Source organism: Gymnoscopelus braueri (assembly GCF_963280865.1).
Source record: "Gymnoscopelus braueri genome assembly, chromosome: 14".
Lineage (NCBI taxonomy): Eukaryota > Metazoa > Chordata > Actinopteri > Myctophiformes > Myctophidae > Gymnoscopelus > Gymnoscopelus braueri.
The window spans coordinates 27,551,172-27,577,806 of record NC_137619.1 but is presented as its reverse complement, the minus strand read 5'-3'; the positions used below and the strand labels follow the sequence as shown (position 1 = coordinate 27,577,806).

General features: G+C 41.3%; 1 protein-coding gene across 5 annotated transcripts; it reads right to left on the bottom strand.

Moving 5' to 3' along the window:
- LOC308101080 (atlastin-2-like) lies at positions 1-26,466 on the bottom strand. Of its 5 annotated transcripts, none has more exons than XM_080450404.1 (14): positions 26,389-26,466; positions 16,007-16,200; positions 13,470-13,685; positions 10,625-10,771; positions 9,590-9,694; positions 9,427-9,477; positions 8,671-8,727; positions 8,423-8,515; positions 7,824-7,962; positions 6,866-6,993; positions 6,533-6,589; positions 5,987-6,058; positions 4,471-4,902; positions 1-2,283 (listed from the first exon to the last, which is right to left on the bottom strand). In XM_080450404.1, the coding sequence occupies exons 2-14, from the start codon at positions 16,196-16,198 to the stop codon at positions 2,164-2,166; spliced, it is 1,809 nt and encodes a 602-aa protein (XP_080306530.1). In that variant the 5' UTR covers positions 16,199-16,200; positions 26,389-26,466; the 3' UTR covers positions 1-2,163. The 5 variants fall into 5 exon arrangements, with proteins under 5 accessions (XP_080306530.1, XP_080306531.1, XP_080306527.1 ...); XM_080450405.1 differs by having other exon boundaries at positions 10,625-10,762; XM_080450401.1 differs by lacking the exon at positions 1-2,283 and adding an exon at positions 2,290-3,008.
- Positions 26,467-26,635: the final 169 nt, after the last annotated feature.

Sequence of the window (26,635 nt, the reverse complement as noted above, 5' to 3'; positions counted from 1 at the left end):
TGATGTGTAGATGGTTTATTATTAAACATACATGATTTTTATTGAAAAATAAATTACAGTAAATTGTTTTTTCTTCTTCTTGAAAAGGCAGACAGACAAGGTATCTCCAACCCACTCACCACATTCAATGAAATGCTTACTCCGCACAATGGAATCCATGTGCTCAGCCCCACATTTCTACGTAAACGTCCAACATGATGAAAGCAGGCCTACTACTACTGAAAATTGTACGGCAACAAACGTAACATCCTTAAACATACCACTTCATTGATCTAAATCAGAAAAAAAGCCACCGTCAATTTCACTATAAAATGTATACAAACTTTATTTAAATATTCAATGTCACATACATGCCCCGTTTGTCATACACAGAAAATGAGACTGTACAAGACTGGCGCTTGATGGAAGACAGCTGTGGATGGAATAGTTTGATAGAGCTTTGACATAACTTCCATTACCAGTAGTGCTGTGTTGGGTTTGTCTAGTTAATGAAATTCTAACAGTCGTGGATAATTTCACAGACGGTTTCCTCTGACTTGGACAGAATCAGAGTAGACCTTATTGCTAAAAAAGCTTTCAAGAATCCCAGCTCAGGGAGACAATTTCAACAATTTGGGGAATCTCAGTCTGTCATTTGAATCTTGAAAAAGTTCATGACTACAATCAACTATTATCCCCTAAACAGGCGGATTAAAGAGAACTCAAGATTCCCAAACACTGATTAATTACACATCCGAGAAACATAACATACTGACAGATGTTCTATACGTTCCGGCAAACACCGTCCAATCACTATGAGCTGGAGTTCCAAAAAGTAAAACCGCTTTCATTTTACAGACTGAAAAATGAATTACGATTGCCTTTGCTGGTAAATATACTTTGGGAAACCCAGGATGAGAGGCTTTAGCAAAGGCAGTGGAACAGAAACATGGTATGAAATGACAATCCTCTCTGGGCTTTAAAAGGGCCTAGCTAGCTTTAATGCTGTACAGCAGCTCTCAACAAGCATGCAGAGGGTCCACACTGGCCCACTACTTATAACACTAAGGGCAGATAAAATGTGTCAGTTCCTCTAAAACAACAAATAAAAGAAAGAAAACTTCAGCTTAGAGGCTCAAGACTTCCTGCAGAGCTCCTCGGGGTTACAGTCATGACAATATAAAATCACAGTCCCAGAATTACCACAATGCCATTATGCAAGTTCTTTATATGCCATAGTTGGTACTCCTCTCACACATAGTCGGGGGACAAAAAGGTTAAATGGAGGACAAATTATACAAATTCCTTCTAGTGGAGACAATTAGGATCATCCACCTTCATACAGTACCTGGTCAAATCCATACTGTTCAGAGTTAGGGGAATATACCCCCAACTTCAACATAGCACACAAGTCCATGGCAAGGTTGGTGTCAATTTGCTTAAAATTCAGCAGATTCAGGAAATGTTTCCATAAAGGTTCGATAACTAATCGCTTCCAGTTCCCTCATTTTACTTACAATTCTTGGATAAGAGGCCCTGTCGAATATGCTGAACAATAAGTGAATCGAGGTCAGCTCTGAACTCTCTGGTGGCATACGGTCATTTTAGACGAGACATGTTTCCTGACATGTGACCGTTTAAACCGTGGAGAGGAAGGCTTTCAGAATGCATTCCTTATTTTATACAGCTGCTGGGAGCTGTGACAGTTATCCCTGAAAGACTGCTGAATCCTCAACGAAGTGCAGTTAAGCTTATTGCTGAACGTCAGACACCTTATGTACATGTCAGTAGTGTACAATCTTGTGTGTGTGTGCATATCTGTCAGCATACAGTTACATATATTATGACAATATTTGCTGGGATATGTCGACGCATCTAGCGCAATATGGCACATTGGAGAAGATGACAAATTGTTCAGGTCCTGTTTTGCTAAAGACATGACGCAAGACAACTTTAATTTCTCCTCTTCTCCTAGTAACAATTTGCGGTTTGTCCTCCCGGCCACCAGGGGGAGGTGGTTGTGTGTGTTTAGGTCCACTAACAGCAGACAGAACAGGAGGACAAGGGGAGTTCGACTTTGGTTTTCGAAACAGTTCCACAGTTGTAGGACCTCAGCACATGGAGCGAGTGGGTGGGAGGCAGGGGAAGAGGGGAGGGAGCGAGAAGCAGCAGGGACAGGGAGGGTCAGTGGGACTTTAGCCTGGTGGTCTGCGACACTTGTTCTGTCAAACTGGCTCTGATGGAGTTGACCACCGTCTGCCTGACGTTATCTTCCATATATTGTTCGCTTAACGGCTTCAACACCTGCAAGAGATTAGAGGAGGAGAAGTGTGGGGGGTGGGGGTAAGAAGCAGAAAAGGGGGTGGGGGGGTGAGGGGGGGAGACACGGAGGAGTCTGGTGTGAGAACCGGTCAAATGGACAGATACAAACACCCACCAGAATAAGCTCAATAAACGACAGTGAAAAGGAACTGAAAGAAAGGAAAAAGGTGAGGGGGGGAAAAAGGGTGAGGAACATAACAGGATACTCTCCAAACATGCTGGGGATGGAAACTCAATATGACCAAACACCAATATTACAACACCACAAAAAAACAACAAAGACACAACCCCCCTCTTGACTCACAGTCGCCGTGACTGGAAGAGGAGCCAGACAACGCATCCATCCATCATAAACTAGGGATTAAGAAGACATTTAAAGGCCGTGGGGTAAAGCTCCATGTGTGCTTGACTGTGTCCCTGAGATCCAGAGGAGCCAGGCCTGCCTGGCGTCAAGTATTGAAACCTGGACCGAGGATGAATAAAAGTTTGCTGAAGGATTCGATGCGAGTAAAAACGTAAGTTTGACGGCTAGTCGATAAGGTCTGCCAACGAGGCGTTAGTTTTTATTGGCTCTTCTTGAAGCTGTGGTTGAGAGGGGCCAGCCCCCCGAGGCTGTGCGGTGCTGCTGCTCCTGGTAGCAGCGAAGGGAGGAGAGAGGCCGGCCCGGCCAGGCGACTGCCGTAGCGCGCCCATAGCTTGGAAATCACCTGAGAGACAGCAGGGAAGGGATCAGAGGAGTTAAAAACACTGGTAGCTGGACAAGGAAAGGTGGCTAGATGGAAAGTGTCAGGGGGAAAGGGTGCAGGGAGGGTGTAGAGATTTAAGGAGTTGGGGGCCGGAGAAATAATCGTACAAAGAAAGGGAGAGAGAAGGATGGAAGGATAGTGATGACAGGGGTTAGGAAGAAGGATTGTGGGAAAAAAAGGAGGTAAGAATGTCGAGTGGTCGGGACACAGGAATAATTTCCAGGAAAAAAATATAAATACAAAAAATGACTACTGTAAGTGAAACAGGAGCCGAAACGCCTCTCACCTTTCTGGGAGTCCTCTGTTAAGCAGGGGAGCAGGGAGGAAGGAGCAGAGGAGGGAGTGAGAGAGGGAGAGAAAGAAGGAGCCAAGGATAAAGGTCTTTATACACCGGGAGAATGATAAATAAACGATCCTATAATAATTCTGTTAATATTTTTGCATCATTCATAGAGTTTATGCCTCATTCATATAGTAGGTTGATGCTTTTATTTGCTTTATTTGAGCTTGTTTCGCTGTGTAATATTTGCGTTCTGTGTGAATGATACAAACAACACTTCAAAAACATTTTTGGGTCGAGTTAATTGCATGAGGAACAAAAAACTGCTTCTGGTGTATAAAGACCTTAAGGGAGAAGGGGAATTCAGGTGCCATTTCTACCTTTTACAACTTATTTTCTTTACAGCATAACACACTTCTAATGCAACACTCTCTTCCAAGTCTATGTTCAGAACACTTGGACTCCCTGCTGCTTCCTACAGTTAATTCAGCAGCCAATTGGAGGAACACAGTCAGGATGAAGGGAGAAAGAAGGAGCTGACTGGCTCAGAGTGGATTGCTGGCAGGCTGAAAAGTTGATTACCGTATGAAAGGAAATGAAAGAACAACTGATCAAGGATGGATTATGGGTTTTGAAGTCTGTTAAAAAATCAGAACCAACTACAACGTAACTATACGAAAGTATAGACTATATCTATAATGTCATAATATAGGAGGTGATTTCAGAGAATTGTCAATCATTTGCTGCTGGTTGCTGAAAAGGTCAGGACATTGAGTAAATTCAAAGTAGACAAACATGCATACAACTGGTCAACTATAGTATAACATGACGTAGACGGTACATACACACACACAGACAGAATTCTTATATATGTGCAGAAACTAATATGTGATAGAATCTGACCTTACCCAAAAACTCAACTATAACCATGACCGTGAACAGATCTATGTAAATTATGTCTGACCTTAACCTGTTAATGTTATTCTAACCATAGACCTAAAATGAAACCCAACCCTAAAAATAAAGTTCCATCCTCATGAAGGCAAGAAGAAATTGATTACATGTTGCCATCATTAAGGTGCGTTTATTCCGAGTTCTCAAGAGTTGGCACACACAAACACACACAAGCCCATGATGACCCACCTGTTCCCAGAGCGTTTCGGCCACCAGGTCTATTATCATCCCCAACTCGCGGAACTCTCCAGAGTACTTGACGTAGGCCCAGGCGCAGAGAGACATCAGCGCCACGCCCATGACGAGGTTGGCGAGCACTGCCAGCCCGGTGAGGCCAATGAAGCCTGTCACGCCTGATACCACATAGGTGACGAACATGACGGCAAACAGTGTGGCAGGCGTGCGTGCCGCGTAGAAGATGTTCTTGCCGTCGTTGTGTTTGGAGAAGTTGCCAAAAGCCGCATCGAGCTCCGCTTCCAGCTGGTTCTGGTAGCGCTGGCAGAACTCATCCCCGCCCATCTTCTTCACTGAGCGGAAGTGGCCCACCGAACACTCGCGGAACTCGTCGTGGCAGCGCTCCAGATCGGCCGGCGCAATGTACGGTTTGTCCCCACCACAGATCTGAAGATGGGGGTGAAAGAAAAACAAAATAAAAATATAAATAAAATGCATATAAAGTGACAACAGCTAAAATTACAGACAACAATAAGGGTGTGTCTGAGGCTTCTCGTATTTGGTCATCTAACAAGAGAGGTGGAGGGAACAGCTGTATGGTGGGTGTTTATAGCTGTGGTACAACAGGTAGTCATTCATTTAACATGGTGGCATGTGGAGTGATGTGCTCAGAGCTCTTCTGATATTCGTTGGGGCTTGGGGGGCACATACAGTACATTCAACTTCTCCAAACTCATGCAGTGGGATGCCGTACAGTCCATGCAATTAAGATCGCCTCGCTGAAAATAGCCAATATACAAGCTCACAATGCGCCATGAGCTTGTAGATCTGCTATTGAATGTTTGCCCAAGATAGGGAGGCTAGGGTTCATGTGGTCAATAGAAACAATCAAATACAATGGGTCTAACCAATTACGGGATTTAGATTTATTTGGCTATTAAAAAATTGCGGATCTACAAGCTCATAGTGTGGCACTCGGTGCCACGCTATGAGCTTGTAGATCTTTGAGAAATCTTTGAGAAAAAAATAAAAATATATATTATTATTTAAAGATTTTCACACATTTTCACGATTTTTCAAAAAATAGCAGATCTACAAGCTTATATGAGCTTGCATACCTGCTATTCTTGAATAGCCCAAAGTATATAATAATGGTTATAGCAAAAAATCTAAAATGACACAGTACAGCATGCGTTCCCAGATTGAATGGGTTAAAGTGTGGTATAACCATTGAGACCTGTTGCTACCTACAGTATACGTTGTTAAACCTTTCAATCCGGATGCCACCTCTGTGTCTCATTAGTTGTTGCTATAATATAGTAACATCATTTTTATTTTTTTATTTTTAGTAAGAATTTGAACGTTTTCAGAAAACTATGGTTAGGTTTTAGAAGGCGTTTTTAGAATCGGCCTCAGGTCTAAATGGGATAAAGTAATCATTATGTAGATATTGCCAGTTGTTATGTGTAGCAGTTACTGTGTCATTCCACCACCTATAAAAATCCACTTTCATACGAGTGTTAGTCCTTACCTGCTCCATGTTTTTGCTGTACAAGTCTTTGGCTCCAGCCACAGCAGTAAGGTTGTTGGCTTCCGCTGTCGCCTGGGAAGAAAGGAAAGCTGTTCATGCTTACGAAGCAGAATGGGAGGAAATACAAGCCTTGTTAAAAATACATTAGAGTAGTGATTCTCAACCCATTCTGGATCAGGGCCCACTTGAAAATCTTAAAAGTGTTCGTGGCCTGACCACTTAACAGTTAAGTAGTCGGATGGGTGGGCCACATGCATTTTCAGAGCATGTTTATTTTAATGATCAATTCATTGATTGTGTTCCATGGAACCAACGTAGTATATTTTAAGTTCTTAATTATTGGTATCACTATGAAAACACATTTTTCAAGGTTTTAAATACAATATTTTTTCTTTATATATACCATTATAAACATAATATTAAAATTAATACTAATGTTAAATTATCATTTAAATCTGAATGTTTTGCCAATTATTTGGGGGTCCACTTGCAATACCCTCCCACAAGTTGAGAACCATTGCATTAGACAGTCTCAGGACAACAGACCTGTAGCATAGACTTGGGATGAGGTAGCTCCTCTCCTTGGTAGATCTTGATGTAGGCCTGCAGGAAGGTGGAATCATGGAGATTAATATTATAACTATTTATTCATAGTTTTATTGTGGCCAATATAGCAAAAATAGACACCAATATAGGTAGTGTGTGTTTCTATATTCTGAAATTAACATCTAAACAGCATTTTTTGTTACCTTGACCCACATCCGGTCAAAGTCAGAGTAAAGCATAATTGAATTAACTATGCTACACAAAGTAACATGTAAGCAATTTAACCGTTATCCAGAAGAATATATATATAATATGACATGAAAATGCTGGGACCTTGAAGTACTGGACGAGGTCTCTGCAGGTGACCTTGTTTCCTCCGATCTCCTTCTCAACCAGTTTGTCTGGGGCCAGCAACAGAGGAACCAGTTTGGCCAGCTGCTTTGTGAAGTCCCCGTCGATATCTTAGTAAGACAAATGCATATGGAACAGGACGTTATATGTAGTAAAGGGTTTGATTCTAGACCCGAGGCCGATTCTAAAAACGCCTTCTAAATCCTGACCTAAGTTTTCTGAAAAACTTCAAATATCTATTCAAAAATTACAAAAAAGTATGCTGCTATATACTGTACATAGCAACAACAACCCTAAAAGGGGTTCCCGTCTTGAAAGGTATAGTTAAAAATAGGGGTTCTCGCCCGAAATGGGTTAATCCCGCCATCGAGAGACAACAAAAGAGGGACATCTACTGTATATGTGCAGGGTATTTATTCATGCAAGTATCCTTTTCTATACCTCAAAAGGGTAAAAATGCTTTTCGATGCTTGTTAACACAAAATAGTCACAGAGTTTGTGATGGGAAACCAATTTTGGAACAACTGACGTCTTTTCCATTGCATAGAACAGGCTCAACTTGACTAGTTGTACAAATACAAATTTGACTAAGCAACTTTCACTTGTAGTTGAGTAATATTTGACCCGGAGTATCTATACTTTTACTCAAGTACCGGGGATGAGTACTTTGTACCACTGGTCGTCACAGCAACGTCCAACCCCCTGCGTAGCAGAACATTACTTACTTAAGCTAACATTACCCACTTGGCTGCTTCTTGAGTTGCTCAACACTCGCAGGGGGAAAAAATTAACACTGTTGGACGATTCGACTAAGAGAAGAGATCTGAATTGCACAACATCAGTGCTAAGGGCCCCAGTAGGCCAGTACCATGCTTAAAAACCCAGGGGATACACTGGTGTACGTATATCGTAAAACTCTGTTTAGCAGCCGTGTGCCCACCTTTCAGTCGACCGTCAAAGTGTGGGTTGGTGGCCACCTTGAGGCCGGGGTGGGGCAGCAGGAAGCAGCCGATGTTGGAGAAACAGGAGTGGATGTGTTTCCTCACATTCTGCAGCTCCTCGTGTTGGTTCTGCTTCACCTGGAGGGCAGGGTGAAGGGCAAGAGTTTTCCGCTTAAAACAAATTACTAAATACTGTGTTTGTGCGAGTGTGTCGAATGCGTTTATGTGGGCATTTCGAGCTCTGAGCAAATTTTGTTGAACATGATTGATGAACAGTGTAGTTTTAAAAAAAAAAGTGTAGGGAGGTATGTTAGGGGAGGACCTTTAGGGAGGTCTAGAATCAAACCCTTTACTACATATAACGTCCTGTTCCATATGCATTTGTCTTATATTTTTGCATTTTAAAATGCATCTATACTGAAAAGGTATTAATCTGAATTAGTAACATTGCAACAGAAATGTTGCCCTCTGCCCTGTCTTTATGCTTCGGAAAGTTGTAGCTGCAGGAATACCCAAATATCATAAGAAAAAGTCATGCCCTTTGGATTATGTGTTTCTAATAAAACAGGTTATGGGACTTTTCTTTCCAGCTTCTTACCTGCAGCCGTTTTTCCAGGAAGCCTCTGCCTCCCTCCAGGCCATAGTCATGCTCATAAGGATAGCTCCAGTCTCGAATCAGGAACATCAGGGACTGGAACACACAACCATGGAGTTACAGGTCAGACTCAATACGAGTGGCACGAATGTGTGTTGTTTTTTGGTCAATGCAGGAGCTTGTGGGTAAACGTCCTACACCAAGTGTCCACACTTGAACACAATCAAACGTCAACAGAATCAGAGCAGTACCTGGAAAGGTTTCTGGTAGATCTCTTCCATAGCCAGGCGTCCATATTCTGTAAAGAGCTACAGAACAGAGACAATATCAAGATTGGATGTTTGACAAAATTATGATGTTGATGTAATTCAACAATATACCTCCATGTTTTATGTGTATTCACTCAAGTCAATTGTGATTTGAGAAATAAAAAAAGTAAGAAACAGAGACGATGTTTCTGGTTAATAATTTTCCAGTTTCGTTTAATGCGTGATGTTTGAACAAAATCTGTAGGGGTAGTGTCAACAAAATTGTTTTGCAAAAATCTGCCTCCTGGTGGTGCTTTAACAGGCCCATGTGAAAGATTTGGGCAGCCAGGGAGTGTGTGTGCACAGTTTCGCTGCCATCAAGCAAACGGTGCCAGAGATTAGCTGTCCACAGACGGAACCACGGACGGACGGACGGACAGGGTGCAAAACATAGCCTTTCGGCCTGGCGAAGACAACAAAGGTGAGGCTCGCCAAGAGCACCTGCCGTATTCTCAGCCACCTCCTTACACTGTCAGGATATCCCAGTGGCACTACCATGTCCTTCACCCCAATGTTAATCAAATGCAATTTTCTCCTCGTCTTATTGAGTAAACAAGGTTACGGGATTGTGATAAACCAATTCTTAAGCCTGAATCACTCGTCCCAACCTCGGGCACAGCTGCAGCATGATATGCCGGCCATTGGTTGACAATTGTCTGTATGCATTCTGGTTGTACCATTAGACAACATGACACTGACCTGCAGATGTTGGAGGTCGTCTTCCTGTATGTTCTGGGACAGATTATAGACCTGAAAAAAGATAGAAAAAACACCATGCCATGAGAGAGAGAGACTCATATTTAAATGAAAATGTTGGAAAGAAAACAAACATACAAGCACAGAGAGGCTTTTTAAATCACACCTGTACAGAGCTGGTCATGGTGCTGAGGGCGAACACAGTAGCACAATCCTTGATGGTAGACTGGCTGTCAAATGCCCCCTGTGTGTCAACTAGCAGCACTGCAACCTGGAGGGATAAACGGAAAGCAGTTTAATAATAATGTAAAATGCATTCAGCTACAATCTGTGTCAGAAGAGTACTCGGGAAAATGGAAGAAAAACCTTCCTTTAAATGTCAAAATATCCCTGATTGTTTTTTTTCTTCCATCGGACTGGTTTAGGCTTATGTTACTGTGTCATTAAACAACACTTACAGAGGTAACTCTGAGTAAATGTATCCATTAATGACTATAAGAGTGGGCAAACATTCCTACACTGGCTATAATAAAATAAAAAACTGTGTCTGTCTGTCTGTCTGTCTGTCTGTCTGTCTGTCTGTCTGTCTGTCTGATGTGCCCAGCTGCACCATGAGGGTCTGAAGGTTTGGTTGTTCATACTTCCAGTTGTCTGCATTAAGCTCAACACCCAGCTGCTTCATGAATTGACGGATTGAAAGCATGTGCAGGATTTTGTCTGTGTGCTTATGTGTCTGCAAGTACATTGCTGGTCTCTCCTATCCATTACATTATATCTTTCCTGTCCAAATTGTAACGCTACATCATGCATTGTCCACTGAACTGCTTGCCGCACAACAATTTAATTTCAAAGACAAACGACCACACTGGTGATTTTGAAAGGATCATTTCCACAATCTCAAATCTTAATGAGAACAAGGAGTGCCAAAATTGTCACTCCTCTACTTAACACTACTTAGATCTGAGGCCAATTCTAAAAATGCCTTCAAAATCCTAACAGTTTTCTGAAAAACATATTCTAAAATCTAAAATGACACAGATGGGTTAAACACATGATACCCAACTGTCGTTCTGAGCTTCCACCTGGTTGTGCCCATATTATTTGTCTCTGAACCAATTTCTATAACCTTGTCAAATGTCGATACAGTTCTTCTGTTCTCAGAATAGTGATATATGAGTGTCTTGCAACAGTCGGCACCCACCTTGGTGCCGTTAGGCTTTTCGACCACGAAGACCTCACTCCACACCTGGATGCCTGTTGTCTCTCTCTCACAGCCTCCCCTCCAGGTGAATCCTGTCAGGGGCACATCGTCCCCTCCTATCCACTCATTGTTCTGCTGCTGTTGCTGCTGTGGGGGAAGGAGAGAGATGACAGGTGAGAAAAATAAATACATTTACATTAGAGTTAAAATAACATTAAGGTTTTTACTGTGTAGAGTGGACCAGCCATATTCTCACTTTGTAGGAAACATTTTTTGGATGTTATGGTAAGAAAAGAAAAAAAGTATCTCCCAAAATATTAGAATTTCACACAGGGTTAAGTCACACATACCAATTATGATGGCACTCTTATTCACTGAAGCAGTAATTTACTCAAAAGACCAATGATGTGAACATAATTGCTAGACTACACTGTGTCATGCTTATGTTGTCATCACAATCACCAGTAACTAATCTGACGATCTCAAGTGGGGGAAAAAAAAGGGTAAAACATATCGACATCAAAAGTATAAATACAGTCGACCATTTATGTTTTATCAGCAGGCATAAAATAGACATTATGTCCCACAAGAGAAAAGCTCCCGTATGTGAACACTGCATCCACTATTGTCTGCTCCTCTCCTGGGCAGATTTCTGTTCACTTCAAATAGGGACACATAATGGTAAAAGTGAAAGGCAGGCACGACTACAATGTTTACAAAGGTGACACGGTCAAAAAATCAAAGCACTGATTTACAATGCAAAGTATGTCTAAACAATGATTCCTGGTGACTGGCTTAGGCAGGGCAATGCTAGGCTGACTTGTCTGCAGGCCTCATTTAAATTTTCAGTGACTGACCAAGTGGAGAGAAATCTTTTTAACAAATGGCAGGTTCAGCCTTTCGGTTGTGCAAGTGTGTAACAGTGTGTGTGTGTGTGTGTGTGTGTTGGTCGCATGCGTCCAGCTGCTCCATTAAGGTCTGAAGGACTGGTTAATACTTCCAGTTGTCTGCCTTACACTTAACACCCAGCTGCTTCATGGCTTCATGGACTGAAAGCTAGTGCAGGATTTTGTCTGTGTGCTTGTGTGTCTGCAAGACATGGAAGTACATTGCTGCTCACTCTTATTCACAAGTAAGACGCGCGAACGCTGGAAGCGAACGCAGCTCTAAAATATTTTGTATTTACGGACTTGTAATCTGTGTTATTTCACAGTGATGGGGAGAGAACATTGACTGTGTGTGTGTGTGTGTGGGGCAGGCTGTTGTGCATTGTAATCAGAGCATTGTCTCAATTCCTGCACTCTGGCGCACTCGGGTGGCTGCTGACAGGCAGTGCACGCATGTGAGTCACATGGCACGCATGTGAGTCACATGGGTGCGTGAGCCAATGAGAGCATGAACACAGACAGACACACACAGACAGACACACACACACAACCCAAGCACAGTTACATAGTAAGCTCCACTTGGTCGCAGGTGCGGCATTTTTACATTAAGTTTCATTTTCTTCACAGTCAAGGGTTCCATATCAACATTAAGTTTGATTATGACACCACATCAAAATAAAAAATGTCCAAATGATTTTGGTTGTCCATATACATTTACTGTGACAACATTCTCTTTCACATCAGGACGTTGTAATGATCACTAGACTCAAAATCTCCCAGACTCCCACCCCATCTTATTGACTCCCACCCCTCTCATCAGTCAGAGTGTTTGCATACGATAAGGGCTGGAATGCCCGGATGTTAAAATAGGGCAAAGGAAGCTAAAATATTTAGTGTTCTTTGCGGTTATTGTTTTTGCGTGATTATGCAAGCGTGATCATTGAGAGCCGATGTGTGATCGAGGCTACAGGCTCAGAGGTGTACACAAAAGTGAATAGGATAGGCTGTGTGAATAGGAGGAAGGATTATGTGCAGGAGGTAATTTATGACTTAAAAGATTTTATTTAAAAACGGCACACGTGCCTACGGTTGCCTAACCCTAATTATCTCCGCTAGGCTGAAGGCAAGCGAGGAAGATTATGTGTATGGCTAATCCTGCAAACTACTGGACCGATCAGTGCCAAATTGTTTTGGAAATATTTTGGTGGGATCAGGCTCAAACCATGCCCAAATACGGACTCGCTCGCACATCATAAAAATGACACATCATAGACTGGACACCTGGCCTGGGGGATACACAGTATGCACTTCAGTGAGCACATGCTCCTCTCTAGTAGTTATATTTCCTGGCCAAATTGTAATGCCACGTCAAGCATTATTTCCACTTAACTGCTTGCCGCACAAAGATTTCATTTCAAAGACAAAATCCACATTGATGATCTTTGGAAAGGTCATTTTAACAATCAACAAGACTGTCTCGATATATATATGATATAAATGCACCATTTACCAATGATGACATATTTAGGTTATTACCAGTGTTGCCATGTATGCTTATTATAAGCGACTTTGGGCTTGTTTTTCTGTAAAGTTGCTCGTAAATATTGGTAGTTGCAGGTTGCGCTTTTTTGGGCTTGTTTTTTAAGTGTAGTTGCTTATTTGGGCTTGCTTCCTAATGTTTAAACCAGTGGTTCTCAAACCTTTATGTCAAGGACCCCCAAATTATGTTTTTTTTCTACAGACCCCCTATCTGAAAATACTTTGTGCTAGGTAGGTACCCCGTATAAGATTTGTGTTGTAAAACGTTTTCCAATATTCCAAAAAAGAATTTTAAGTGCTCATGTGGTTGATTCTTTTGGGCTTGTTTTCATAGACCTGGTTGCTTATTTGTTCGCAAAATGATTCGCAAAATCTGGCAACACTGGTTATTACTGTGCGTGGTTGAAGGAGCGTCTGACCTGGTTGAGCATGTAGCGCAGCATGAAGTCCAGCAGGAAGGACTTGCCCTTGCGGAAGGCTCCGGCCACAGACACCACCACCACGTTGAGGTCCTTCACATGGTCCTGGAGGAGGATCTTCTCCAGTGCTGCCGTGTCCAGGTCAAAGTTATGCTCATTTTCATCGGCCAGTACGATCTGGACAGGCCCGGCTTTGGGCTCCTCCTCCACCCTCATCTGAGGGAAAAAGGTTTGGGAAAATCAGACATAAACTACCCTGATTTTTAACATAACAGCGTTCTAAATCATAGCCTTTTTTTTCCTTCTGTACATGTATATTCTGAAAAAGCATTAAATGAAATGCATTCGCTTGATACTTTTTTCTGTGTCATTCTAGTACAGAATAAAGGCAATTAAGGAGATGGGCATATTTAAAGCTATTGTAAGTGAGATTTAAAGCTGCTGTAAGTGAGATTTTTGGGGTTAAAACAAAAGGTTTGTTAGTTATTTTATAGTGCTCCAATTCCAATGTTGTCTGCTCAAGTTCACTCGTTTCTACAGTATCCTGTAAGAGTTCTTTCTCCGGATAGGCTCAAATTTGTTTCCTAACCTGTAATATCTGTTTAGTGTTTACAGGAACTGGAGACAGGGAGACACCCGTTACTGAACAAACACTGTATAACAACGATTATTGTAAGAATATGAGCTATTTAACACAAACAAAAGAGATCACATCTTTAAACGCATGCAAGAGGAATTTACAAATACTAATAACATTTAATCCAAGTGACAGTACATTACAGAGTACTCAATCCAACACTGTGAGATTTGTCTTAAAATGGTTAATGAGGGTGTGAGATAACAAAGTAATAACCTGTTACCTTAGCGTAACTTATTACAGTCCCAGACATGGGGACATGTCTGGGACTTGTTTCAGCTATGATAGCATTCTTCACTCAAACAAAAACAGAGGAGCCAACAGTTAGGTTAATTACAAGACACTCACCTGGTATTAACCCATTTAGACCTGAGGCCAATTTTAAAAACGTCTAAATCCTAACCAGAAAATCTTCAATTTGTTATTCAAAAAATTACAAAACATTCCTGTTGCTATATACAAAGCAACCTCTAAAATGACACGGATGCTTTCGCGGTTTTAAAATGTATAAAAACCAATAGGTTTCCCCGGTCTTGGGTTAAGGAAGCAATCGTTTCTTTTTTATTTGACTTATAGGGCTACAGCACCCGTACGCTTTGAGAGACTTTAGCCTAGATTCGTGATTTGAGCACAGCGTGTGCTTTGGACTGTTAGATAAGAAACCTAAAGGGGCTAAGACAAATTTCAGAGAGAAAAGGAACATATACTTTAATGGGAAGCTCTGCAAAAATACTTTAGACATTCTTTCCATTCTCTTCTATTTGTGCAGTTCCTGCAAAGAGGCTTTGGAATGTGCCAATTCTCACCTCCCATTAGAAACAGTTTGTGCTCATAAAAAACTGAACAAACAAGAATGATTTGAATAAATCAAATGCCATGGTTAAATGGCTCTATAATCTGATGTATTTACTGCTATAGTGTGTTTGTTCAGTAACAGGAGTCTCCATGTCTTTCCAGCTCTTTATTAAACATAAAATGCATTTACAGGTCGGGATACCAATTTTATCCAATCAGGAGAGAGAACTCACACTGGATACCCTACCTTTAAAAGGAGTAGTTCACCCAAAGAATTACTTATTTTCTATCAATTACACACCCCATGAAGCCTTGAATTCATGGAGATTGTCGCATTCCTAAGCAAATAATTTGATGACCAGCGGACTGTCGACTCCGCTGGTCATCAAATTATCGGCTTAGGAATGCGACCAAAACTAAAACATCTCCATGAATTCAGGGCTTCATGGGGTGTGTAATAATATAAAATAAGTCACTTTTTTAGTAAACTACTCCTTTAAGTATCGATCTATCAGCTGTGCCTACAGTAAGCTATAGGTCTACTGTTGCAAGCGGGAGTTGCAGAGTAGCGTTCCTATGTTGTTGCGAATATTAATGTGAATAGGCAATGTACACCAGCAGATTCATTCAGTTGGGACAATAATTAATTCAGGGTTGGTTCCAAATGCAATGGCTGATCATATCACAGCCGACATAGGCTACATCTTACTCATCTTCTAGATGTCACGGAGAACATTCACTAAGGCTTGCTTTGTCCTCGTAGCTACAGTAGCTACGGTGATGGTGTTGAATTGTGCTCTTGACCTATGGTTTATGTTCATGTTAATTATTACAAAATAATTTTGGTGGCTTTGATTATTACTTTGTGCGTTTCATGGTGTGTAGCTATCGTTAGTTAAACCTTTGATCTCAAATTTTGTTTTTGTGTAGGCTCCCTGGCTGTTCCAGCCAGTGGCAAAAAAAACAACAATATACAATACTATATACACCCTCTTAATTCCTTATGATAAGGAATTTGGTTGGTGAGGTTGGTTGGTGAGGTCCCATACAGATACACATGTTAGGGGATGGTAAGAATAGAGCAGTATCCATAGTAATGCATTACCTCATCCTCCTGGACCTCTTCGTCTGGTGAGGGGGTTAACCCTGCATCTGTGCCCGAATCTATGTCCAGTGTGAGGTTTAGCCGTTTGTGACTGCGGCCCTCATCCGCATCCAGGTCCTCAGGCCGTGCTAGCGGAGCCTTCTGCTGAGTCTCCTTACGCCGGGCAATGGGGACGTCTTCCATCCCGCTCATGCCTGCCGGAAGAAACAACACGTGCAGTGAGTGAGGAGGGATGAGATGACAATGATAAGGGAATATAAAGCATCGTATCAAAGAGCGAGAACAAGGGCCCATCTGACCCAATAGTAAAAGATGGTTTATATTGTGTTTAATTTTTTTTTTACCGTGCAGCAGTGTGGAATTAGTTGGGTCATGTTGTTGTTGGGAGTGATTCCAAAACCAACAACATTCTGCACAAGGCTACATGTAGTTACCCATCTAGGTCAGATTCTGAAATAGCACTGAATGGAAATCCCAAAGGGGCAGAGAAAGGGATGGGAACAGAGGACGTTAAAGGGGTAATGTTTCACATCTTCTGTAGTTTTTCTTTGCTTTCTGTCATTGTCATAATTCTGCCAATTACCAAAGTCTGAGGAACAGTGACATACGTGGTCAGGTGGCAGAGGCATCACTTAACCCACGACTCAAGTATCCTCATGATGATGCCACCATGTTTTATTGTTATAATACACCTGTAATGCTAAAGATGTGTTGACATATTGTTGTGGTCACAACAGGACAGCCATAGTCAACGTTAACACATTAACCGCCAAGAACGTAGTCCTACGGTCCGTTAAATCCAACTGTTAAGCGCCGAGACCGTAGCCCTACGGTCCACGGTCTTTTCGCGCAAAAAATTTACGGGTGCACTTTCGGAATTTTTTTGATCCACTTCCGTTTCCGGTTTGATGACCGGAAACAGAATTATTTGGGATCCGGTTTTGACGATCACGTCCGCCCTCGTTCTACAGACGAAACTGAAACTCAATTCTCTTCCTGTAGTTTTTTCTCCTCACATATCACTGTTTAACGTAATCCGCTCTAACTACAACATGGATGCCCCGTTTGACACATGGTTTTCACTGGGAGATACAGTGAGATGTCGCAGATGTAAACAGACCGTGTACGGCTCAATCTTAAGGATTTTAACAAGATCTATGGCGACATTAAAAAAAACAAAAATAACACGTTGGCACTGGTGAGTACATTATGAGATTAACTCATTGACTGCCAGAGTTAAAACCTCGTTCATAGCAGCCCTTGCCAGCGATTTTCGTGTTTTTTTGTTTCGTTATTTTGTTATTTAATTCACATCTAGAAAGTCTACCTTGACACTTGAATCGTTTTGATCGTTCCACCACCAGAGCACATACCAAGCTTGATCGCCTCTCGATCACACTCGCCCCCTCCCAGACCCACTCACACAGTGAAACACATGAACCGGAAGTGAAATGTCTCAGATTCTGTTATCGGCGAAAATTACTTTGTGATACACAACGGGGATGACTGTTCGTCACCCAGACCATAGATTATAGGAGGGGAGGTCTCCGATCGCTTTTCATAGCGTGTGAAAAACCGTTTGTTTCCCTATTATGGTCGAAAATGACTGGGGGGAAAAATGTAAAACCGAAAACGGAACCCAAGTCATGGAACCGGATGCAGTGGTGGTTGAAGTAAGTGGAACCCGAAACTTAGCCTGATTCATAACAGAATAGCGTGATCAGAGCATAAAGATCAATAAAGACGTTAGATCGCATTAATGCGATCCTGGCGGCCAAGCGCGCTATTTATTAGATCGCGTTAATGCGATAATGGCGGCCAATGAGTTAACCTCTGGCGGTCGATGTGTTAATAAACAAAAAAATAGGCATCCAATTTACAAAAAATGTTAAGGAACATTTAAATTGTTGACGTGTAATCACCATGGGAAATCTCAATATTCTATGTTGCAGCATCACAATATTAAAATGGTATTCCTTTCTAGGAAGGAGGTAATTATTTTGATGCTGACCCCAAGAATAAAGCCAGCACTCTCTAAATTGCAATGCACCATATAATAAAACAGTAAGCCTCTGGGCATATACTGTACATGACCGGGTATCCACTGAACAGGTAGGACAAATAGCACTGCTCGTTGAGCCGCTTCAAGTATGTGTTGGTCACGACACTAGCACTCAAGCTTGTGTGATTGTAGCAATTTGTGGGTGGTACAGGGCCGGCCAAGCCCAAAACCCAGCTTCCGCTAAAAAGTATAAAAACAGCCACTGTATATAACACCACTTACTGTGGTGTTATATGACCAAGACAAACATCCTTAAACAACAGAAACCTCCTGAGATCAATGGGCAATATGCATTTTAATATTCATGGTAGGGATGGCAATATGACATAGTAGTGATGTCATAGACTGGTGTCATAGACTGGAAGTACTCTTACAACGGGTACAATGATTATTGCATAACCGGAGGTGCATTTGTTCCAACAGGCATCGTTCTCGTCCCAACGGTCATAGGCCTAGTCAGCCATGTGAAAGAGAACTTCGGGGTCAACAACCTACCACCTGGTTGTGTGTCCTTAAAATCACTGATGGGTAATGGATGGCAAAATGGCTCCCAAACTAATTTTTAGTTCACTGAGCCCCATGTTTACAAACTTAAAGTCAGGGTTTTCGTCCACAGGCTGTCAATTCTGAAGACAAGGCGCAGTAAAGCTCACGCAGAGTGGTACGCCTTCTGCTGTGATGTCATTTTACTCTCTGCCAGTTCTAACCGGCCTAGGGCCAAAGGGTGCTGTGATCCTGGACACATATCAGGATGACACACAAACAAAACACCACCTGTCGCAACCACAGCTCAGAGTGGGACTCTGCTGGGTTGGTGAGTGCCTATACACTACAGTATATTGACTCTCCACTCTCTGTGATGTCATGCACAAGCACAACTGCACAAAAATGAGGCTAGACCATTTTAGATCTTAAGACCTACTGATATTGGAGCTTTCTCTTGGGTCTAAAGGGTCAAGGTGCAATTGGGAAAAGGACTACAAGGCCAAGAGTTGTTGACAAACTCATGCAGAAGTGCTCATACCCGAAAGGTGGAAATATATCATATCTTTCACAACTCTCTGGCAAAGACGATTGTCACCATAAAGCAAGCCAGACATAAACAGCCCATAAACTAGTGTGTCAACTGATATGTCGCCCCAGGTAGTCTTATACTTGTTCTACAAGCCTGCTCAGAACATAAATTAGGCTTCATGACTTCTGACTTTTGCTCAGAACTTGAACAACTTCAACTTTTTGGCATTAGCCTCATATAGCAAACGAGACATTAGAATCTCATATCCAAACAAGGGGTCTCTCCAAAATATGGTGGCATCAGAACCTGTGACAATTAGGGACCTGATCCCATCTGTAAGATTAACAGGCATGAGTTATTAAATATTGCAAATTCTAAGCAGTTTTTTAAAACTATTTATTTTGCATTGTAGCTTGTATTAGGCAGCATTCACCACCTTGAAAAGGTAGTAACAGCAATCATTACTTATGGGAAGTTACCACATGTAGGCTACCTTATATACGTATATATTATATATCCTGGTCCGGTTAATTCTAAATGGATTGTGATTTTTTTTTACAAGACAGAAATGTTGACATATTGTAAGTGTTTCCCCTATATGCATTAAGCAGTGGCGGGCCTCCACCCCTTAAATCTGGCCGCCACAGTATGATTAAAAAATAAAAAAAGTTTCTTCCTCCACCACTGTCTTTCTTGTTATGTATGACAGTTTGTCTATACTACTTGGTCTAATAAAAGTATATTTTCCTAAATCTGGAGACAATTCATATATAAACAATACAAATATTTTCCTGCTCATTACTGTGCACATGTACTATATAAGTCTTCGCGTTTGAGCACATATGCATTTTGAGAACCCAAAAAATGTCTGCATGCTCGCTACGCGCGCATCCTCCCCCACACCTTCAGCTTCTGGCTAGAGGAAACACTTTCCAAAAGGATCAAGCCATAGTTGAAAATGAAAGCGGTCTACCAGCCACTTGCCTAAATTTGATTAGTTTTACTAACTTTAATGTACTGGAAAATGCAATGGTGCTATAAATGAACAAAGCCGGTCAGGCAAAGCAATGCCGTCTGTGTCTGTGGTCTGCACATACAAAACAGCGTGACTATTCTGCTCAGCACACAAATTAGGCCTGCACATTTCCTGAGTGTGTGGCAGCATGTCACAGGTTGCCGTCAAGGCCAGAGCGACCCTCAGCATGATGAAGTGGCACTGTAGCCACAGAGAGGATGAACACAAAGACACCATTCTGCTGGGACTGCAAGCATTCTGTATTGCAGGAGCAGTGTGCGAGTGAGTGAGTGAGAGAGAGAGGGCAACACAATACGCCTTCATGGATAGTAAGCTAGTATGTTAGCTTAAAACTCCACCTATCTACATCATAATTGTTCTTCCCAATACATACTCATTGAACTCACGTGTGATATATCTAGTGCAAGACAGACCGTCCGTCAGCTTGCACTAAATTGGGGCAGAACTAACTTATCTTGTTGAAGCATTGAGCAGATGTTGTCTGGCCGAAGTTATTTCCACACACACACCATTAGGTCTAGGCCTAGGGAATAATATAAGTTCAGTATAACCTGGCGGGATAGCCGGTGAAACATGTCGCTGTCAGCGGCTGGAGACTCCACATTTATCGGGACACATGGTTGTTGAACTACATGGGACACATGGTTGTTGAACAACATGAAACCTAGTTTCTCTCTTCTGGGCATTACATAACAGGCAAAACATTCGGTGAAAATGGCATTTCATCATTATGGTGTATTTGTAACCCATTTCATTACGTTAAGTAGCACATTTAAGCTTATGAACTTTCAGCACTGTGCAATAACTTTAATCTAAGAAAATTAAAATCACTTAATCACATGAACCCTAGTATTCTGCAAAAATAGCAGATCTTCAAGCTCACAACGTGCAGCTTTGCTACATGTTGTGAGCTTGTAGATTGCCTATTTTCAGGGTTCCCCCTTCTGGTGTTCCTGTTGCTATGTACAGTATATAGCAACATACATCTGTTGTAATTTTTTTAATAAATATTTGAAGTTTTTCAGAAAACTTCAGGTCAGGATTTAGAAGGCGTTTTTAGAATCGGCCTCAGGTCTAAATGGGTTAAGTATAGAGGATTTTAAGTTGTTAAACCGTCCCAGACCAACAGTAGGGGCAGTAACAGGGGCTACAGGGGGGAAATGGCATGGACTAAATTGGGGAGACAACTAAACAGTTAAAAAAAAAAAAAAAAAAAAAAATTGAGCGACGGTCGTGCAACAAACTAAAACTAAAACCTTAGGGCTGACGGAGCTAGTTGTACCTTATTTACTTAGTGAGCTCAGTCAACAGCTAAAAGGAGCACCTGACCATCTTGCACTGAAGATGTGTTTCTCAAATGTCAGTATGCCAGTATTAGCTCAGATGAGCAATCCAACTTTATTTATATAGCACATTTCAAAACAACAGAGATGAGCAAAGGGCTGTACCATCAAAAAAATTAATAAAAGCCCAGTAAACCACAAAGGAATAAAAATGCGTTTTAAGGGAGGTTTTAAAACAGGTAGTGAGGGCCAGCCTGACAAGGGTGGGCAACCTGTTCCAAAGTTTGTCGCCTGGGGACTGAGAAGGCTCGCTCACCATAGGATTGCACTGTTTACACCGATTTACAAATCCTGAATAGTACACTTCAAGTTATCTTAATTAAGGTTGATTCAGTTAAAATGATTAAATGCACTTTAATAAAGAGATAAACTAAATAAAACTATGACATGAGGTTTGATCTAATACAGAAATGTAATAATCTGAATCACTGAGATATAAATGGACCCTGTGCGCCAATCTAATCTTGCATTGTTCCTTTTCTAAGCAGTGTCTATCTTTAACTATGCAGGCCAAGTAGAGAGAGAGAGAGAGAGAGAGCGAGCGAGCGAGCAAGAGACTGGGCAAGCTAGCCTACATCTCAGCTCTGTATCCCAAAACAGCTCTCTCCTCCCCAGACTCATGCACTATATCTGAGGCAGACCTTGTTGAAGAAGGCCGGGTCCACCACTGTTAAGTCAGCCGTCTAAATATGGTAAAGTTCCACCACAGATTTGAGGGTAATTTTCCACTGATTTGTACGAGGCTTGGTTGGTACAATAAATCACCATGGATTCGTTTTTTTGTAGGTGAATAGGTTATTTAAAATGTGGTAAGAGCAATCATCAACTGTTGGGAGTGAAGAGGAGGATATTCAATTCTCAGTACTTATTATTCTAGTAAAACATAAAATATAGTATGCATGATGACACGTTGTTTCGCCTTCCCATTTTGTTGCTAGACAAAACACAGGTAGTCTGGGAGTTTTGTAGGCAAGGAGAACACTGCCATTATACAAGAATAATCAACTGCTTCTTCTGCACATGCACTCCCCCCTCCTCTGTGGCAGACGAAGATCAATGCAAAATCAAAGGCTTTCCATTGCTCCCCTGCAGCCTCATGGATTGTCAAGTTCAACAAATTTGAACAGCAAGCTGAAAGCAAATCACATGGATATGTTTCAAGGCTACTTTTACTTAGCCACAGTACTCTGGAGAATGAGGTTGTGAAAGAGCACAAGGGAGCAACTACAGCCTATTGAGATGCAGGCACACAATTCCTTGCCACACACACCAGTGGACAACTTGACTTGGCTTCTCTGGATGCAAGTCAAGCAGGGCAAACTTTCAACTGCGCCAAGCTGAGAGAGATTTGAGTCTGTGCTCAGAGGACAAAGTGCAAATTAAGAACGGCCAGAGTGAGTGCGTGTTACAATGACTGTTACCACAGAGCCAGCAGGTCTGTACAAAACAAGACACAAGTGGTATCACAAATATGAGTAGGGTACCGTTGTTCACATTTGAAACGATATGGTACCTGGGATTTGGTACCAGTACCCAACAACAGTACCCTTTCCTGGTACTTTACTGTAATGACAGAAAAGTAATTTCAGTTGTCAAAAAAATGACAAACTTCTCAATTTTAACATAGTTATTTCAAATGTCATTTTTGTTGTAACACACATGTATGAAAATTAAATTTCACTTGGAATAACACAATTTATCCAAAGACTACTTTATAAACGCTGTCTATATGTTAAAATGGAAATTGGGCAACTGCTCACTTCAAAACAACATTAATGTTTTTAGAGAAAAAACATTAATGGAACAATGGAATTTAGTGAAATGGCACTTCTGGGTAAATGTTGTCAAACCGTTTTCCAACACCATTTCAGCTAGCCATTACCCTTTGTCAATTAACACTAATGCACATTCATTTTGGGATAAGCTTCTGATTTCAGGGTAAGAGAGTGATGCAAGGCAGTGATGATGAGCATCACTTAAAGCCATTCAGATAATTTAGTTTTTAACCCATTCTCAAGGTACCAAAATTAAGCACAGATTAGGGCTGCTGGATTAAGACAAAAATCACATTATTTTTGGTCAATACTGAGATCATGATTAATTAAGATGATTACATGCATTTAAACCTTATTTTTTTCTTGAACCTCTCTTTTTTGTTCCTTTGTTTTGTATTTGAATTTAATATGATTAAATAAATTGGTCATATTGCCTTGAGGTGCAGACACCACCATGTAACAACTATTGCACAATATTTGTTGTTTTTCCATGTCAGACTCCTTGAAACCCAAGTGTTTCCAAACAGCTGAATTGGTTTTACCTTTCTTGTTGACGAAAGGCTCCCTTTCTTGGCTCAAGCTGGACTAAACATCTCGGTCTAACTGAGAGGGAGTTTGGACTGAGAAAACGAACCACTGTAAACGAAAAGGGGTGTACTGGATGTATAACACAAGACAACATGACAGCATCATTGCAAAACTGAATACCGTTAACCGTTTTATCTTGATTATCTTGTTTTCATAATCATTGAAAGCCAAAATAATTGATTAATTGAGCCCCTATCGGCTCTGTAAATAAAGTTGTAGTCCCACACCTTTTGTTTCCCGTTTAAACCTGCTGCTGAGCCAATCCAATGAAGCTATGGGAAAATGAACTGGAATAGGTATGCCAACATCTGAAAACCTGGGACTACAGTTATGCACAGAGCCTATTAATATAATATGATATGAATAGGTACTCTGTAGTACCGAGTCTAGAGAAGTAATTCTCTCAGTAAATGTACCAAGTTCGGTACCCAACCTTAGATGTGGGAGGTCAGAATCATATCTCAATGATCAGCGATATGCACGGTAGAGATTGTTTATCAACTCTTTCCATAACAGCCTGGAGTTACAGATTAGCCAAACACTGCTTTTTTCCAAATTGATTATAGTAAACATACTGCTCATATTATTACCACAAGACAAACATGTGGTTACTTTAACAGATTTAAATTAGTTAGTGTTCAATTGGCTAAGGAACATAATGGCCATCCAATAGCCTATCATATAAGGAAACAAAAATATTGTTTTATGAATGATTCCAAAATCCAGATGCCACACAAATAGGCTTCTGATTCTTGCATTATACTAGCTTTTCAGCCATGATGGCTGATAGAGGACAAGCATACCAGCCAGTATCAGCATTTGGCTGGTAGCTAGTGTTAATTTCATACCCTGTTTGCAACTGAAATGGGACATAAAAGCCGATTGTGAGTAGCTTAATGTTTCAAGTTCAGCTTAACTGGAAAATAGAGGCACATGATTAATCCATTCCCTTTTACATCTGTGCAGCGCATTGCTTCACTAGAAACTTATTTGAATGCATACAATGAACCAATGTAATAGATTAAAAAGAAATAGTGCAAAATCTTGTGGTTTTAATGGCGCAAAGGTCAATATTTGATGTCTCTATGAGTTAAATTACACATTTCAACAATGATTCTTATTTCTTGATTTACCGAAACCAGACTTCTGACTAATACAGGTTAAAGGGAGAAGCAACAGCAGGTAGTAGAGATGCTTAATGCAAACCTTTTTTATTTTCTTTACAACACGGACAATGTTTACAATGTATTCTTTTTGATAACTTGATATTGAACTTCATGTTGATCATTCATTTAGGATTTGGAGGAGTCACCCCTAACTATGCACTTGAGCAGGAATTAATGAGCATCCGGTTGGGCTGTGCTGCTCTCTCACAGCATCAAGCAAGATGTGCACAGATCAATAGGAAGCAAGCCTACACAGGTCTCATTTTATGCCAACATTTAACACACTCGATTAATTGATACAGGACCCCAATGGAAACAAGCCATAAGGCTTTCTTGGGTTTATCCTTTTAGCATCTTTTTGTATGAAACTGTACCTCTGTGCTTTTTTTTTAAAAACTGTTAATAAAGTAATCAATCAAAAAACACAAGGACTCCCAAAAGAGGCTGCTTTGGCTGCATCCTTTGGACCAAACTGGCTTGTAAATAATAGCTTTAAAGTGGATAAGCAGCGCAACCAATAATAGTGTATATAAAAATAACCAGGTCATTACCAGGAATCAGGATGAGAGGCTTTACTGGAGCCAAGTCAAGAAGACTGTTGGTCTAAGAAACAGCTACAGTAAACTAGTAGAGGTTAAACGTTCAGATAGACAGATGTGAAGTGTATTTCTCAAATATTTTCATGAAAAGGTTGTGCCCAGGGAGCATTTGTGTTAGAATGTTTCAAAAATGTTCCACATTTTATTGCAAGAGTTTTTGAAAATAGCAGATGTACAAGCTCACAACGCGTCGCATCGCGAAGCATTGGGTGCTTGTAGATCGGCTATTTTCAAATAGCCGACGGTTTAAAGTGCTCATGTGACCTAAGTTGCTTCTTTTGGGCTCGTTTTCATAGACCTGGTTGCTTATTTCTCTCACAAAACCTGGCAACACTGCTGCTAGAGCAGCCGGAGCTACATTGTAACAGAAAAATACAACGACTCGTTTAGTCAGCTGACGGTGTGCGTTACACCAGAAATGTTGACCCGTCGGGTTTTGTGACGCTAGGCGTCGCTTTTTTCCGACAGATTCGCTGATAATCTGTCGAAATTCGTCAAACAACAGAGAGCGAGATTGAGTCCCTTTTTGCCTCGTTTCGTAATAATCATGAGGATATTTGTGTAACGGCATCGATTTCCATCAAATGTAAACAAGAACCAGAGTCACTGGATTTGATAGGTCACTAATTTCGGTGTATCGACTGTGTACCGCAGAGTGTCAGTCTCACTGGTACAATCCATAGGCTAACGAAACAGCAATAGTTTGCCACTGACAGATCTACGACGACCGCAGTCAATTCCAATTTCCCCGCATCGCTAAAACTTAGATTCTTTCAGTCAATGAAACGTCCAACTCACCTTCTTTGTAGACGGGCCTTTTGCTTTTTTTGGGTTGTTGTAAGTGATTTCGGTTCCTCACCCCGCGTACCTCCGCCATCTTGCTGTAACTGAAATAAATTCAACGTGGCTGACGTCAGAGGTAATGTCTATTTACCCTCCTCCTGGCGCTGGTTCGGAATCGGTAACCGGAAGACTCGCCCCAAAACACGCTCGCCCCCAGCGGTTCTTGTATTCGTGCATTTGTTTTACTGAGTAAGTATAGCTT